The sequence below is a fragment of the Phyllopteryx taeniolatus genome, chromosome 1, assembly GCF_024500385.1.
Source record: "Phyllopteryx taeniolatus isolate TA_2022b chromosome 1, UOR_Ptae_1.2, whole genome shotgun sequence".
Lineage (NCBI taxonomy): Eukaryota > Metazoa > Chordata > Actinopteri > Syngnathiformes > Syngnathidae > Phyllopteryx > Phyllopteryx taeniolatus.
The window spans coordinates 1,096,616-1,112,581 of NC_084502.1; the positions used below are offsets into that span (position 1 = coordinate 1,096,616).

General features: G+C 42.8%; 1 protein-coding gene across 1 annotated transcript in view; it reads right to left on the reverse strand.

Moving 5' to 3' along the window:
* LOC133482190 (DNA (cytosine-5)-methyltransferase 3B-like) overlaps positions 1 to 15,966 on the reverse strand; it is a 31,676-nt gene that overhangs the window by 13,160 nt on the left and 2,550 nt on the right. The window contains exons 2-10 of the mRNA XM_061782059.1: positions 9,447 to 9,549; positions 5,950 to 6,094; positions 4,687 to 4,769; positions 3,425 to 3,538; positions 2,039 to 2,179; positions 1,774 to 1,932; positions 1,585 to 1,692; positions 982 to 1,129; positions 775 to 897 (exon numbers count right to left, since the gene is read on the reverse strand). Coding sequence (XP_061638043.1) covers positions 775 to 897; positions 982 to 1,129; positions 1,585 to 1,692; positions 1,774 to 1,932; positions 2,039 to 2,179; positions 3,425 to 3,538; positions 4,687 to 4,769; positions 5,950 to 6,094; positions 9,447 to 9,549 — 1,124 coding nt within the window. The remainder of the gene's footprint in view (positions 1 to 774; positions 898 to 981; positions 1,130 to 1,584; positions 1,693 to 1,773; positions 1,933 to 2,038; positions 2,180 to 3,424; positions 3,539 to 4,686; positions 4,770 to 5,949; positions 6,095 to 9,446; positions 9,550 to 15,966) is intronic.

The following is a 15,966-nucleotide window of genomic DNA, read 5'->3' on the forward strand; positions in this document are numbered from 1 at the left end:
TGTTTTTGGCAATGTTCAGTACGATTGACTCCGGGATTGTGTTCAACTGGGCTTCTTTCTTGTCAGATGCAAAGACAATATGAAAATAGTTCCCCTCATGTCGATCGTGTTTTAGCAGAAAAAAAAGATTTTCGCAAAAAAAAAAAAAAAAAAAAAAGATTTCTGTTTTTAAATTATCCGCAGATTTTCACTATTGGCGGTCCGGCCTGGTCCTTATCCCACACAAATAGCGGTGGTCTACTGTATCAATTATTTCATTTGTGCCTCTTGCGTTAGTTAAACTACATTACAAGGAGGTGACTCCGATATCTGTATAGAACCTGGAAGCATCTGGACAAGGAAGAAGGACAAGTGGAGTGAGTGGATATAAATAATTGTGCTGAGAAGATCACAAGACAGCAATGAGCCGGAGTAGCCACTTAAAAAGGAACAGACGGGAAACCAAACCTCCATAGGACAGAAAAGTCAATTAGTTAGCCAGTCCCTGAATGATCACATCAATTTGTTTGAATCAATTTACCAGTTGAAACGCAAATTACAGCGAGAACTCTGTCTCGCTTAGAAGCAATTTACCTCACGTGACATCTTCTTTTCGAGTGACACCTTCAAACCTTAAAACTATGGCTAAAAACATCATTCAAGCCATTTACTCTGTTTTCTCAATTGCTCTGCCTTTGTCAAAAGACAAAGAAAGGTTAGTCCACTCGTAGCGCAACAGGATGTTTTGCTACCTGCAAATACTGATGATGGCGAACGGGTCCAACTGAACCTCACCTCTGCTGTACGACTCCTCGGGCCCAACCTTGTTCTTGCACACGCTCAGTCTGGGCTGCTTGGCGCTGGGCGGATACTCGGGCAGCGACACATCCAGGACCTGCATGTTAAGTGTGGCGCTGTCTGCACATATGAGCACACGCACACACAGTCAAGCCACTAGAACACGTAGTGGAAGCGGTGGACGATAGGCAACTAACTGCTCACCGACGCCACACATTTGAGTTGGTTTGAGTCCTTCTTGGCCTTTGGGCAGGAAGCCCCCTTGCGCCCACTCCAGCATGGGCTTGACTTGCTCGTCAGGGTTGTCCGACTCGCAGACGGGGAACTTCTTCTCTGCCCGGACGCTGGCCATCTGGACCGCAAGGAGACCAGAGCTCAACAATTTGTCGCTAGCAACTCTCAGTACCATGTATGCTAACTTAGCTGGTTAGCATTCTGCTTCGCTAGCAACTCTTGCTGAAAAGCCGTGAGTAATTAACACCAACCCCTACATTTTGCAAAATAATTTGCCAAACTTAATAGTCTAAATTGTAAATATTCCACAAACTATGATGCCAAAACACTTTAATATCATTTCAAACTAATCTTAATACTTTACCCTTATAAATCAATGGCTTACAGATGAGCTATAGCGTATCCCAGCTGACTTTAGGTGAGAGGCAGGGTACACCTGGGCTGGTCGCCAGCCAATCACAGAGCACATACAGACCAAAGAGCATTTACACACATACAATATGGGAGACAGCCAAAGGATTGGAGAAGTTGGAGGCCGAAGCCTGCGGTCGGAGGTTGGAAGCCGAAGCTTACCTCCAGAGCTTGGAAGACGGCCCTGCGGTAGGACGCCAGTTTGGTGTAAGACGCCTGATTGAAGAACTTGGCAAAGGCTGTGATGGAATCCATCTTGTCGGCGGAAACCTGGGAGAACACAGAGACAGTCGGTCGGCCGGCTGATGTCGGGCCCGATGCGGGTTTCCATCTCTCGCCGAGGCTCCTCACCTCGGAGAACTTCCCGTCCCCGAACCACTGCAGCCACCTCATGCCGTGGCTGGCCTGCCGTTTCCCTGTGGCGCGCCAGGTCACCACCATGCCGGGCCACCAGGAGAAGCCCTTGATCTTTCCCCACACCAGCTCACCCACACTGAAACCCTTGTTGTCCTGCAGACACCCAGAGTAAATGTAAAAGTAATGCCTCCGTCACACGAGTCTGGACCCCCCGAACGAAGAGACAGGTGTCCTTTCAATCACACACGGTGATCCTTACATTGTATTCGGCGTGGGTGTCGCAACCGGACGCAACGGTGCCGCTGCTTCGGGCCGAGTCTTTGGAGTCGTTTTCCAGAAGCTCCGGATGTGGCACCTCAGGGACCCCCCGGGACGAGACCGCCCGAGAAGCTCCCCCGCACTGACGGACGAAGAAAGGAGTGAGCAAAATCTCCACAAGCTTCTCGTAGTCAAGCACAACGATGCCGCATGGACAACAGAATTTGGGACACCATAAGAAACCGTCCGACATCAGCGACCTCGCACGTGGACCCGACAGAACCAAAAGCATATTATAGGACAGGCGTGGGCAAAGTGTCGTCCACGGGCAACAAATGGCCCGCCCCGCTACGTTCTTTAATCCAGCCCACCGAGCATTTACATTATAAATTTTTTTTTTATTAAAACTTATTTATTGTATTTGTTATACTTGTAAATAATACAATAGAAATTGTAAAATTAACACAATTTTCATATACATTTAACCATTTCTAATCTATTCTATCAAATGATTGATTATTAATGATACTTTTCCGTTTTGTATCAGGTATGATTCAGATGTGACGCCATCAGCATTTGACAGTTTAGGATTTGCAGTTTTTGTAAGCATATCACTTCCTTGCCCACGGCTCGGTTTTTCGATCCCGGGCGCCAGTTTGAGAAGCTTTACGGCCATCGCACTGCTCCAACGCGGAGGGCACGTTTTGCTAGCATTTATTCTCGACAAAACGTGCAAGCGGAAGGCCGGCTACTACCACAACTGAGGAAAATGCCAAACTTGAGCATCACAATCTTTCGCTTGAAGTCTTAGAACAACCTGAAGTCGGTATGGATCAAGCCCGAAAGTATCCACTGCATCGAGATTTTGATTTGTGGCTGCTGAGTTCCAGTGCAGTCCTCCGGATAGACTTTCCCTGGCTTGGTGAGAATGTCTGCTCGAGAAGTTTACACTCAGGACGCTGTGACTAACTGAGGAGAATCCTTCGGTGGACTTCCTCAATTCCACCGTCACACGTGACTATGAGGAAGCAGAGTCTGCATGTCGTGGGGCTGTCCTGGTTGGCACGCCTCTGCAACATGTACAGTATGTATATATATATATATATATATATATATATATATATATATATATATATATATATATATATATATATATATATATACATGATTTATTGATGCCTGTATGGTTTACTTTGTCACAGAAAAGGCCGCTGACTATTCGTGCTGCTGATATACTGTTTGTTAATGCAGTTGTCACATTCAGATCTGCTCTCATTGTCTGACATTGTAAATATATATCATTTTTAGATTATTTACTGTTATAGCTCTTTGAATTCCCCATCGGAGGACCAATAAGGCTTTTTCTATTCTATTTCTCGTTTTTTACCATGGTGGCGACAAGCTCATGTTTACGTCTGCGAGGTTTGGCGTGCGGCATCAGACCGGCCTGGAAGATGGTTCGGGTGCGTGGCATTGCTCTCAAAGCCAGCCGAGACTTGTCCTGAACACACGCACGCACACACACACACACAGTATTCAGTTTTGGTTAATGGTGATTCATGCAGTGATGCTGGTCACATGTTACAAATTACAAAGTAGCGCGTTACTCAAAAGAAATGCAGTCTGGTGACATCATAAGTAATCTAACGCATTACTTTTTCTGTAAGAGTAGTCAGATTACAGTTACTTTGATTATCTGTCAACAGTTACTTTTTCATTTGTGAGATTCCTCATCTTAATATGCTTTTGATATTAAAATATGCTATTTCGACTTAGACAATAGATATTGCACCGGGAGCATGAGGCAAGTCAATAACCAAGACACTAGATTCAGTCACGGTGCATGTCATGAGTGTAGACCAATTTTCAGCCTTTGTTTTCGTAATGACTAATAAAACAGACAAAACACACGATGTTCTTAAGTATCCCTAACTAAAATCCACGCAACGACTAACTACTATATCGAAAAAAAAAAGGCTGAATATTTATAAACGTAGCCGTCTTGGGCAATGACTTCACTTGAACTGTTGCACGTTTTCAGCACATGAACTCACGTGTAGCCAAGCAGCCAGCGGCGCAAACACAATGGATGAGGGATTGGCAGACTTAAACTGGAAATGCAGTCACTTCGAGTTTCTCGAAAGAGGAAAATACTAAGGTTCATTGTACACTATGCGCGCGGGCACACAGTTGCCTTCATGGACCCCCACACAATCGGCCGAGTCGCTATACAGTCTGTGTCTCTGTCTGTCTGTCTATCAGTTAAGAGTCTTTAAAGAAGTGTACTGAGAATGGTGTGTTTGTTTATATTTAGGTGGCTACAAGTTGCTCATTTAATTTGGCTTCGACGACACTCACGTCGAAGTTATTTGTTCATGTTGATGACATCATTGTATAACCACATTTATACCAAGTAATGGGAACGGTTAAGCTAATGCTTTTTTTTGTATTGTGGATAAGTGATATCTCCTGCCACTTGACAGCTTCTGAAAGTAACTAAAAAGTTACTTTTTCTAACTTGGTTACTTTTGAAATCAAGTAATCAGTAAATTACTTTTAAGCGTAAGTAATCAGTAAAGTAACTACGTTACTTTTTCAAGGTAACTGTGGCAACACTGGATTCGTGCAATCCGCTTAGAGCTGCCATACTTTTGTATACGGGTCCCACGCGCCATCCTCGCTCTTGGACCTCTTCCTGGTCCTGGCCCTCCCTTCCAGACACTCGTTACCATCTGATGAGACAAAGTGGAAGTCAAAGAATTAAAAAAAAAAAAAAAAAAATTTTTTAAAAAGGACAAATTTAAAACATTTAATTTGGTTTACATTCATCCATCCATTTTCTGTATCGCTTTATCCTCATAAGGCTCACGGGCTGCTGGAGCCTATCCCAGCTCTCTTCGGGCGAGAGGTGGGGCACACCGTGAACCGGTCGCCAGCCAATCGCTGGGCACATAGAAACAAACATTCATTCGCACTCACATTCACACCTACGGGCAATTTAGAAATCCCACGCAGGCACGGGGAGAACATGCAAACTTTTGAACCCTGGTCCCCAGAACTGTGAGGCGGATGTGCTAACCAGTCGGGCACCGTGCCGCCTTAAAAAAAATACATTAAAATTATATGATGAAGTATTAAATTATAAATATAACATTTTAAAATATATACATATAAAATAATAACATTAAAACAGAGATCATTACAAAGTAGAACCAGTGGCGGTTCTAGGAGCCGTCAGTGGGCCCCAAAACTGGGGCTCTTGGACCCAGTCTGACCACCCCACTAAAAACGGGCTAGAACCGCCACTAAGTACAACAAATTTAAAAAACAATAATTAATATATAATTGAATTAGCACTACATTACAATTTATTTTGTAATAAAGTATAATAAATTCAAATAAAAATAAATAATCAAATATGAATAAAAATAATATTATAACTACCGTTCATTAAACATGCATTTCATCATGAAGTATAATATATCAAAATTGAAAAATAAATTCAATACAATATCAATAAATAATAAATAAAATACATTGCCTTAAAACAAAAATGAGAATTTAATAAAAACCAATGAAGAATTAAATAAAAAATACAATTTAAATAAAAAAGTTACCTAAAGGCTTGCTTTCCCTTATTCACGGTACCATTAACATTAATACAAAATTAAATTGCATTTAAGAAATGAAAAATTCAGTAAATTATTTACATTAAAGCGTATACAGCTAGCTCCTCGCTCATTCATGTTAGCTTTTCCATGAATGTTTGAAAAAAAAGACAAGTAAGATTCAGGTAGCTGAAAGACAATACTAGCTAATTTTTTTGAACAATTAAAGTAAGCATAATGGATTAATATTAAAAGAAGTAAAAATAACCATAATAAAACTTGAAGCAATGAAGATTTACAGTACCTCGAGGTGATGCGGCGCCCCCGTTCTGTTTGGGGCTGAAGGGCGACGGTGGCTCGGCCTCTGCCAGCGGGCTGCTCTCATTGGTCAGGTCTACGCCGCTGTCATTCTCCGACAGGCCTTCGGGTGGCGGCGGGCTCACCTCCGCCTTGGGATTGTCGCACAAGCGCAAGTAAATGAGCAGCAACAAGAATAATCAATAAAAAAACATGGATCACATATTTATTCGTCTTAATGCATTGATCATATACTTTTTACATCAAGTTGATACGGTATAGTATGTATGGGCAAAAGAAACAAGGTAAAAACATGTTTTAGCTTGAGGAGCGGCGCGCTAAGGAAGAGCTGCGAGTCAGGAATGCGGTCCGAGGAAGCCGAGCAGAACTATTTTGTTTGGCTCACACACACTTGATCGTTAGATGGTCGAGCGCGCCACTGAATGGGATAGAAATGTTTTGTTTGTTGACATATGAAAAGTTGCGCAGGACACGTTCTTGAGGAACGCCGCTGGAAATATTTGAGCAGACACTTCCAAATCTGAAAGGGACACTTGGATAGCCGCTGAGGTGCAGTCCAAGATCATTCCGCAGGTTGATATCTTGCTATATGATAGCATACCATGTGTTAGCATGCTAGCATTGTATCAATTTTGATTCGAAATGGTACCCGGCTACCGGGCAAGATGTAAACATCCATAGCTGATCTGCCTTGGCGTATTCTCAACTTGGCTTGTTATCTTGCGCTATGTCAGCACACCAATTGTTTGCATTTTCTCAGACAGAACATGAAATTCCTATTTCCTGCTCGTTAACTGACACCTGCAAAAAAGGCGAATTTGACAAAGGCTAGCATTCGCGCGATTATCAGATGGCAAAATAATTAGCGAGAAACACATCTGCAATTGAGCCGCAGGAATCTCGACTTGTCAAGTGCTTCCTGCTGTTTCTGAAGGTGTTCCAAGTGGGTCACGTGACTAAACACTTGCAGTTGAGGAATACAAGCATGACATTGAAATTTCAGTACGATAAACTTTACAGGTGGATTTAATGACATGCTGTAAGCTTTTACTGGAGAATGTTTTACAACTTCCTGTTCTCTCACGAGGGGCTGAATGGCAACATCCACAACAGGTGTTTGATTCATGAATCAACACATTGATAAGGATTTGCCGTTTTTAGGGTGCTTAGAGCAGAAAACAAATAGGAGCAGATGGCGAAAGGGAGGAAGCCGACCCCCCGCCGCCCTCCAGGCTAAAGTGATTTACGAGAGTGAAAAAGAGGAACAAGCGCTAACGGCCGCCACAACAGCTCACTGATTGCAGCTTTTCTGCTAAAGAATCCAGGTGAGCGAAGCGACATTAGCGGGGAAGCCTTCAACTGTGGACCTTGTTTAGCAAGCCTCAGTGAATTTGGCTTTTTCTCGGGCTTTGATTATTATTATTATTTTTTTGCTCCATGAGAAAGAGCAGCCTCCAAAAAGGCTGATGAGAGAAGAGTAGAACTTGAATCCAGGAAAAGATATAAAAGTCTTATCAGCTTGCTATATAATAGCATTCAAACTGCTAGCATGTTAGCATTTCATCAATTCTTATTAGAAATAGCGCCTGACTACAGAACAAGCCTTATCTGTCATGGCTCAATTGAAGTAATTTGTTGAGGAATTGAATATGAATTTGGATCTTGCTGTATGCAGCTCACGTTCGGGTCTCTCTAGCTACTGGAGACAAATTGTGTGTTTTTGACATACTTGGCAAATAAAGAGGATTCTGATTCTTCAAACTAACTGCTCAAGCTCTCGTCTCTTTCTTTAAACTAACTGACAAATACCCAATTACATAACCTCTCTCAATGCAAACCCCGATTAGAACAACGGGAGTCACATTAACCCAAATAAATAGTAAATTCCTCAACAAATTACATACACAGTGATCATACATATAGAAAAGTATATTATTTTGTAATACAATCATGAACTTAAATTAATGAAGTAAAGAAGGAGAAAAGGATCTATACAGGTTGGCCAGACAGAGGAAGGAAGGATGTGCAGCAGGTTAGGGTGATTAAGGATAGTGATGGAAATATGTTGACTGGTGCCAGTAGTGTGCTAGACAGACGGAAAGAATACTTTGAGGAGTTGATCAATGAGGAAAATAGAAGAGGCAAGTGCGGTGGACCAGGAAGTGGCAATGGTTGGTAAGGGGGAAGTTAGAAAGGCATTAAAGAGGATGAAAAATGGAAAGGCGGTTGGTCTTGATGACATTCCTGTGGAGGTATGGAAGCATCTAGGGGAGGTGGCTGTGGAGTTTTTGACCAGCTTGTTCAATAGAATTCTAGTGCGTGAGAAGATGCCTGAGGAATGGAGGAAAAGTGTGCTGGTGCCCATTTTTAAGAACAAGGGTAATGTGCAGATCTGTGGGAACTATAGAGGAATAAAGTTGATGAGCCACACAATGAAGTTATGGGAAAGAGTAGTGGAGGCTAGACTCAGGACAGAAGTGAGTATTTGCGAGCAACAGTATGGTTTCATGCCTAGAAAGAGTACCACAGATGCATTATTTACCTTGAGGATGTTGATGGAAAAGGACAGAGAAGGTCAGAAGGAGCTACATTGTGTCTTTGTAGATCTAGAGAAAGCCTATGACAGAGTACCCAGAGAGGAACTGTGCTACTGCATGAGGAAGTCTGGAGTGGCAGAGAAGTATGTTAGAATAATACAGGACATGTAGGAGGATAGCGGAACAGTGGTAAGGTGTGCCGTAGGTGTGACAGAAGAATTTAAGGTGGAGGTGGGACTGCATCAGGGATCAGCTCTGAGCCCCTTCCTGTTTGGAGTGGTAATGGATAGGTTGACAGATGAGGTTAGACTGGAATCCCTATGGACCGTGATGTTTGCAGATGACATTGTGATCTGCAGTGAAAGCAGGGAGCAGGTGGAGGAACAGTTAGAAAGGTGGAGGCATGCACTGGAAAGGAGAGGAATGAAGATTAGCCGAAGTAAGACAGAAGATATGTGCATGAATGAGAGGGATGGAGGGGGAAGAGTGAGGCTACAGGGAGAAGAGATAGCAAGGGTGGAGGACTTGAAATACTTGGGGTCAACCGTCCAGAGCAATGGTGAGTGTGGTCAGGAAGTGAAGAAATGGGTCCAAGCAGGTTGGAACGGGTGGAGGAAGGTGTCAGGTGTGTTATGTGACAGAAGAGTCTCTGCTAGGATGAAGGGCAAAGTTTTTGGCTAATTTGAACTAGCACTTGAATACAGGGCAAAATGTAAAACGTTTATCAAACTTTCTTGGTGCTTTTTTTTTAATTTTTTTTTTACTCAGGTTGTTCTCTTGCTGTAGTTTTATACTACATACAATACTGCTGTTCACGTTCACATCTGTATTCAAACTGTAGTACTATGTACAGTGTGGTCCAGCACAGTATTCAGTTTATATATGATTATGCAGCTAAATGCCTACAGTGTGTAGTGCGGACGGCATGACCAGGTGCGAGACTCACCATGGCAGCCAGGTTGTTGTTGGTCTCCATGGCGACACCAGAGTATTGATCAGAGGGCATCGCTGTCGCTGTGGCTGATGGTGGTGATGACCCCTTCTCAAACCTGTCAATCAATCAATCAAGAAATCAAACCCGTGATCTCGTTCAGTAGCATTTCCTCAGTCTTTTGTATATGTAGTCCAAATATAGTCCAAATAAATACTTCTGGTGAATCAATAGTTACATGTGAAATCATCCATAAATGTCATCCATTAATCAATTAGTGTGTAATGTCATCTGAAATAATTGTTTTGAAGCTATTTTTGTATTTATTTCCGACATGAGCGATTTATTTCTATATTTATTTCATGACCTTTTTATGGACTTTAATGGTATATTGATATATGTATTGTCACTTCTCATTTTCTGGCATAGCACCACATTATTGCTGCTTTATTTTATTTGACAACATTAATCTTATTATAAATCACATGAAACAACAAAATTGTTGGTGAAATGAATAGACAAATACCGGTACTATTATTTCAGATTATATTTTACATTTCTATGAATGAAATGACATTTGAATGATGTTTATTGATCAAATTTAACTGCTAAAGGCCACACTATGTTTGTGGTTGCGGTTTGTCCTTTTAGCGTGGGTAAAAAAAAAAAAGTGACCCGTTGACTTGAAGAAAATACAAAACACAAGCGCTGACACGCCGAAATGAACCCCCACGCCATCGTGTGTTCGGGCCACATTCTTCTTTGCATTGTGTGAGGATTAATTACGCTCAGCCTGCATGCACATGAGTAGCATATGTCAACATGTGACTGTGTGTGAGTGTGTGTGTGTGTGTGCCAGCAGACCTCAGGAAGCCCTCACCTTCTTCTGCTCGGAGACAAAAACACCTACGCTAACATGCACACTGCAAAGGGGAAGAATCCACTCGAGATGAAACGCTATTGGATCAGATTGACCACTTTTATTGATCCAGTGAACCCCCACATATTCCCGTTTCGGCATTCGCGAAGTCAGATTTTTTTTCGGGAACCTATCCTCTGTTATTCGCAGAAAATTTCTTCTATTCAGTTTTTGTGCTAAGGCCAAAGCAATGAAAGTATTACTTTGGAGCATCGTGTGGAATATTAGTGTTGTTGTTAGGTTAGCTAATTCATTGATCATTTTTAAAAAAATGATTAGTGTTAAGAGTTGTTTTACGTACTACAGTATAACTGGGAATGAAAATAAATTATTTTTACTTGAAGTCTGGTAGGAGTGTTGCTATGTGAAGAGGGAACTCATTTGAGTTGCGTCCCGCGTCTGTGACGCACAAAGATTTGTAGGGACGCATGAAGGATATTCATTCTGCGTTCGTAGACGTTCAACCGTACGTGAGTGAGTGAAGAGCTTCCCCACGCAGCGAATCAAAACTATGAATCATTGTTGTTAGCCAATCAGAGGCAGAGTGGGACAGTTTATTGTTCCATACAATGTGCACTGGACATGGGAGTTTTTTCTCGACTTAGGAAATTTTCATTGTTGTTGTTGCACCCGCTGCACCGATCACAACGCAGCAAACCGCTGGCAGAATGGCGTCTGCAACACAACAACAACTGGGGACACTTACAGGAATGTTAACTGCTTATTACATTCGCTAGCCTGCGAGCTAATAAGCTAGCGAACTAAAGACTGGAGCTAAAAAGCTCACTCAACCGCAGCGACATCGTTAAAACGTCAGCGCTCGGAGTTGTGTGTCTGCGTGTGTTCCCCGCATAACATACACACACAAATTGGAAAGTTAAATGTTTATAAACCATAAGCACAGCGGCACACGTTCTCAATATTCAGCGACTTCAGCGAACCAATTTTCAGCGTCATTGGATTGACAGGTAAAGGTCTCACGTCATAGTCCAGCAGCTCGAGGGCGGGCCTTGTTATACATTTTATTTAGCCTTTATTTAACCAGGTAAAAGTTTATTGAGACATAAAATCTATTTTTCAAAAGCCAAAAGGCAGCAGAAATTATACAGCCAGCTGAAATTATACAGTACAAAACACGACAACATTCATACAATAAAAATTGGGCTTTACACGATCAGGATTTTTGGGGCCGATCACCGATCAGCGAGTTTAAAAAAACGATAACCGATGTGTCTATTTACATGACCTGTTCATGTACTGTATATACTTATGTACTTAATTGCTCAACCAATTATATTTACAATAAATAATGTATCTTTGTTCAAAGGTTAGCTAAACAGAAATGGGACACTGAGAGGACTGAGGAGAGGCGAAAGGAATGCATTAAGATGCGACATAGGGCAATGGTAGAGGTGGCAAAGGCCAAAGAAGAGGTATATGATGACATGTATGGCAGGTTTGACACTCAAGAAGGAGAAAAGGATCTCTACAGGTTGGCCAGACAGAGGGATGGAGATGGGAAGAATGTGCAGCAGGTTAGGGTGATTAAGGATAGTGATGGGAATATGTTGACTGGTGCCAGTAGTGTGCTAGATAGATGGAAAGAATACTTCGAGGAGTTGATGATTGAGGAAAACGAGAGAGAAGGAAGAGTAGAAGAGGCAAGTGCGTTGGACCAGGAATTGGCAATGGTTAGTAAGGCATTAAAGAGGATGAAAAATGGAAAGGCAGTTGGTCCTGATGACATTCCTGTGGAGGGATGGAAGCATCTAGGGGAAGTGGCTGTGGAGTTTTTGACCAGCTTGTTCAATAGAATTCTAGCACGTAAGAAGATGCCTGAGGAATGGAGGAAAATTGTGCTGGTGCCCATTTTTAAGAACAAGGGTGATGTGCAGAGCTGTGGAAACTATAGAGGAATATAGTTGATGAGCCACACAATGACGTTATGGGAAAGAGTAGTGGAGGCTAGACTCAGGACAGAAGTGAGTATTTGCGAGCAACAGTATGGTTTCATGCCTAGAAAGAGTACCACAGATGCATTATTTGCCTTGAGGATGTTGATGGAAAAGTACAGAGAAGGTCAGAAGGAGCTACATTGTGTCTTTGTAGATCTAGAGAAAGCCTATGACAGAGTACCCAGAGAGGAACTGTGCTACTGCATGCGGAAGTCCGGAGTGGCAGAGAAGTATGTTAGAATAATACAGGACATGTACGAGGGCAGCGGAACAGCGGTGCAGTGTGCTGTAGGTGTGACAGACAAATTTAAGGTGGAGGTGGGACTGCATCAGGGGTCAGCCCTGAGCCCCTTCCTGTTTGCAGTGGTGATGGATAGGCTGACAGATGAGGTTAAACTAGAATCCCCGTGGACCATGATGTTTGCAGATGACATTGTGATCTGCAGTGAAAGCACGGAGCAGTGGAGGAACAGTTAGAAAGATGGAGGCGTGCACTGGAAAGCAGAGGAATGAAGATTAGCCAAAGTAAGACAGAATATATGTGCAAGAATGAGAGGGGTGGTGGGGGAAGAGTGAGGCTACAGGGAGAAGAGATAGCAAGGGTGGAGGACTTTAAATACTTTGGGTCAACCGTCCAGAGCAATGGTGAGTGTGGTCAGGAAGTGAAGAAATGGGTCCAAGCAGGTTGGAACGGGTGGAGGAAGGTGTCAGGTGTGTTATGTGACAGAAGAGTCTTTACTAGCATGAAGGGCAAAGTTTAGAAAACTGTGGTGAGGCCAGGATGGACGGATTACAGTCAGTGGCACTGAAGAGACGACAGGAAGCAGAGCTGGAGGTGGCGGAAATGAAGATGTTTAGGTTCGCTCACGGAGTGACCAGGTTGGATAAAATTAGAAATGAGCTCATCAGAGGGACAGCAGAGGTTCGATGTTTTGGAGACAAAGAGAGCGAGAGAAGACTTTGACGGTTTGGACACGTCCAGAGGAGAGAGAGTGACTATATTGGTAGAAGGATGATGAGGATGGAGCTGCCAGGCAAGAGAGCTAGAGGAAGACCAAAGAGAAGGTTGATGGATGTCGTGAGGGAAGACATGATGGCAGTTGGTGTTCGAGAGGAGGATGCAGGAGATAGGCCGACGTGGAAAAGGATGACGCGCTAAAGGGACAACCCAAAAGGAAAAGAAGAAGAATGTATCTTTGTTTATCTATTTATGCCAGTTAGGCATAGTGACAGACAGAACAAATGAAGGGTCTTCTACTAGATGGCAGTAAATACAGGAATTAATGTATCCACTTTTTGTGACATTTTTATTTTGTTGGTGTGCCGTGAGATTTTTCAATTGTAAAATATGTTCCTTGGCTCCATAAAGGTTGGAAATCACTGCTCTAGTCCGATCGTATAGTCTAATCAGTCAGGTCAAACCAGCATTACATGACAGAAATAATGGGTGCTAACTTACTGTAATTAAATTACTTTATTGTAATTAAATTACTTCACCCACACCGAAACTTTAGAGCATGATCCGACAGAACGACGCTATGTTTAAGTACAACTGTTAGTGCTAGCACTAGCTTGCTAGGCTACATAACGTTTCGTTGCCAGCTTGCGAGCCGTCCGGCCAAACTGAGCAATCGGGGGAGAAGAGCCTCAGTGAGAGAGGTAAAGAAGAACCCAAAGGTCACTGTGGCTGAGCTCCAGAGATGCAGCCAAGAGATGGCAGAAAGTTCTAGAAAGTCATCACTGCAGCCCTCCACCAGTCGTGGCTTTATGGCAGAGTGCCCCGACGGAAGCCTCTCCTCAGTGCAAGACACACGAAAGCCCGCATGGAGTTTGCTAAAAAACACCTGAAGACCAAGATAGAACTTTTGGGCCTAAATTCTAAGCGGTATGTGTGGAGAAAACCAAGCACTGCTCATCACCTGTCCAATCCAGTCCCAACAGTGAAGCATGATGGAGGCAGCATCATGCTGTTGGGGTGTTTTTCAGCTGCAGGGACAGGGAGTCCGGTTGCAATGGAAGGAAAGATGAATGCGGCCAAGTACAGGGATACCAGGGACGAAAACTATCTCCAGAGTGCTCAGAACCTCAGACTGGGCCGAAGGTTCACCTTGCAACAAGACAATGACCATAAGCACACAGCTAAAATAACGAAGGAGTTGTTTCAGAACAACTCTTTGACTGTTCCTGAATGGCCCAGCCAGAGCCCTGACTTAAATGCAATTGAGCATCTCTGGAGAGACCTGAAAATGGCTGCCCACCACCGTTCACCATGCAACCTGACAGAACTGGAAAGGATCTGCAAGGAGGAATGGCAGAGGATCCCCAAATCCAGGTGGGAAAAACATGTTGCATCATTCCCAAAAAGACTCATGGCTGTATTAGCTCAAAAGGGTGCTTCTCCTAAATACTGAGCAAAGGGTCTGAATACTTATGGCTGTGTGATATTTCAGTTTTTCTTTTTTAATAAATCTGCAAACATTTCAACAATTACGTTTTTTTATGTCAATATGGGGTGCTGTGTGTACATTAATGGAAAAAAATTAACTTAAATGATTTTAGAAAATGGCTGGAATATAGCAAAGAGTGAAAAATTTAAGGGGGAATACGGAAAGTATTCAGATACTTTCCGTACCCACTGTATGTGCTAAATGTTTAATATTTGTTTATTTTTTTTCTTATTTGTTTGCATCTTTTTGCGAATAGAGCCTGAGTCTGATTTATTTATATTGTTTATTTATCTAAGATATTTTATTTATTGTTCTGCATTACGATGCCATTGCTCAATGTTCTATAGAATTGAAAGTTAATTGTACTTAAAAAGGATGTACTTTAATTATTATGCACTGTAATATGATGATATCAGTGGCATGAAAAAAATATCAACATACTATCGTTTGTCATGAGTGTTTTGGGGAAAATATATCGTCCTGAAACTTTTGCTACTGTGGCAAGCTGAAACATAATATATTGAGAGAGCGCAATAGCAATGGATAACACAAAAATACTGTACAAATAAAAATATAACAGGACCGCGAAGCAACAACTGTCATATAGTGGAGGAATACTGTATCTGAACTCTGTGATGATAAGTGGCAGGGACTCATTGTTCCAGGGCTGGGACTCATTGTGTGTGCGTGTGTGTATATCCATCCATCCAGTTTCTGTACGGCTTATTCTCACGAGGGTCGCGGGCGTGCTGGAGCCTATCCCAGCTATCTTCGGGCGAGAGGCGGGTTACACCCTGAACTGGTCGCCAGCCAATCGCAGGGCACACATAAACAAACAACCACTCACATTCACACCTGTGGGCAATTTAGAGTCTTCAATCAACCTACCATGCATGTTTTTGGGATGTGGGAGGAAACCGGAGTAACCGGAGAAAACCCACCCAGGAATGGGGAGAACATGCACACTCCACACAGGTGGGGCCGGGATTTGAACCCCGGTTCTCAGAACTGTGAGGCAGACGTGCTATGCACTCATTCATCATGCTACCTACTTGAGAAAGTTTTACTTACATTTTTTTTTTTTTACATTGCTTCAACGGCATCTAAAATCAGCGGGGGCAACAATATTGACTCGGAGGGGCAAAGGAAGTTTGGGGGATGGAACCAGAGAGGCCCGTCAAGGGGTGGGGGGCATCAAGGGGGGCACATCAAAG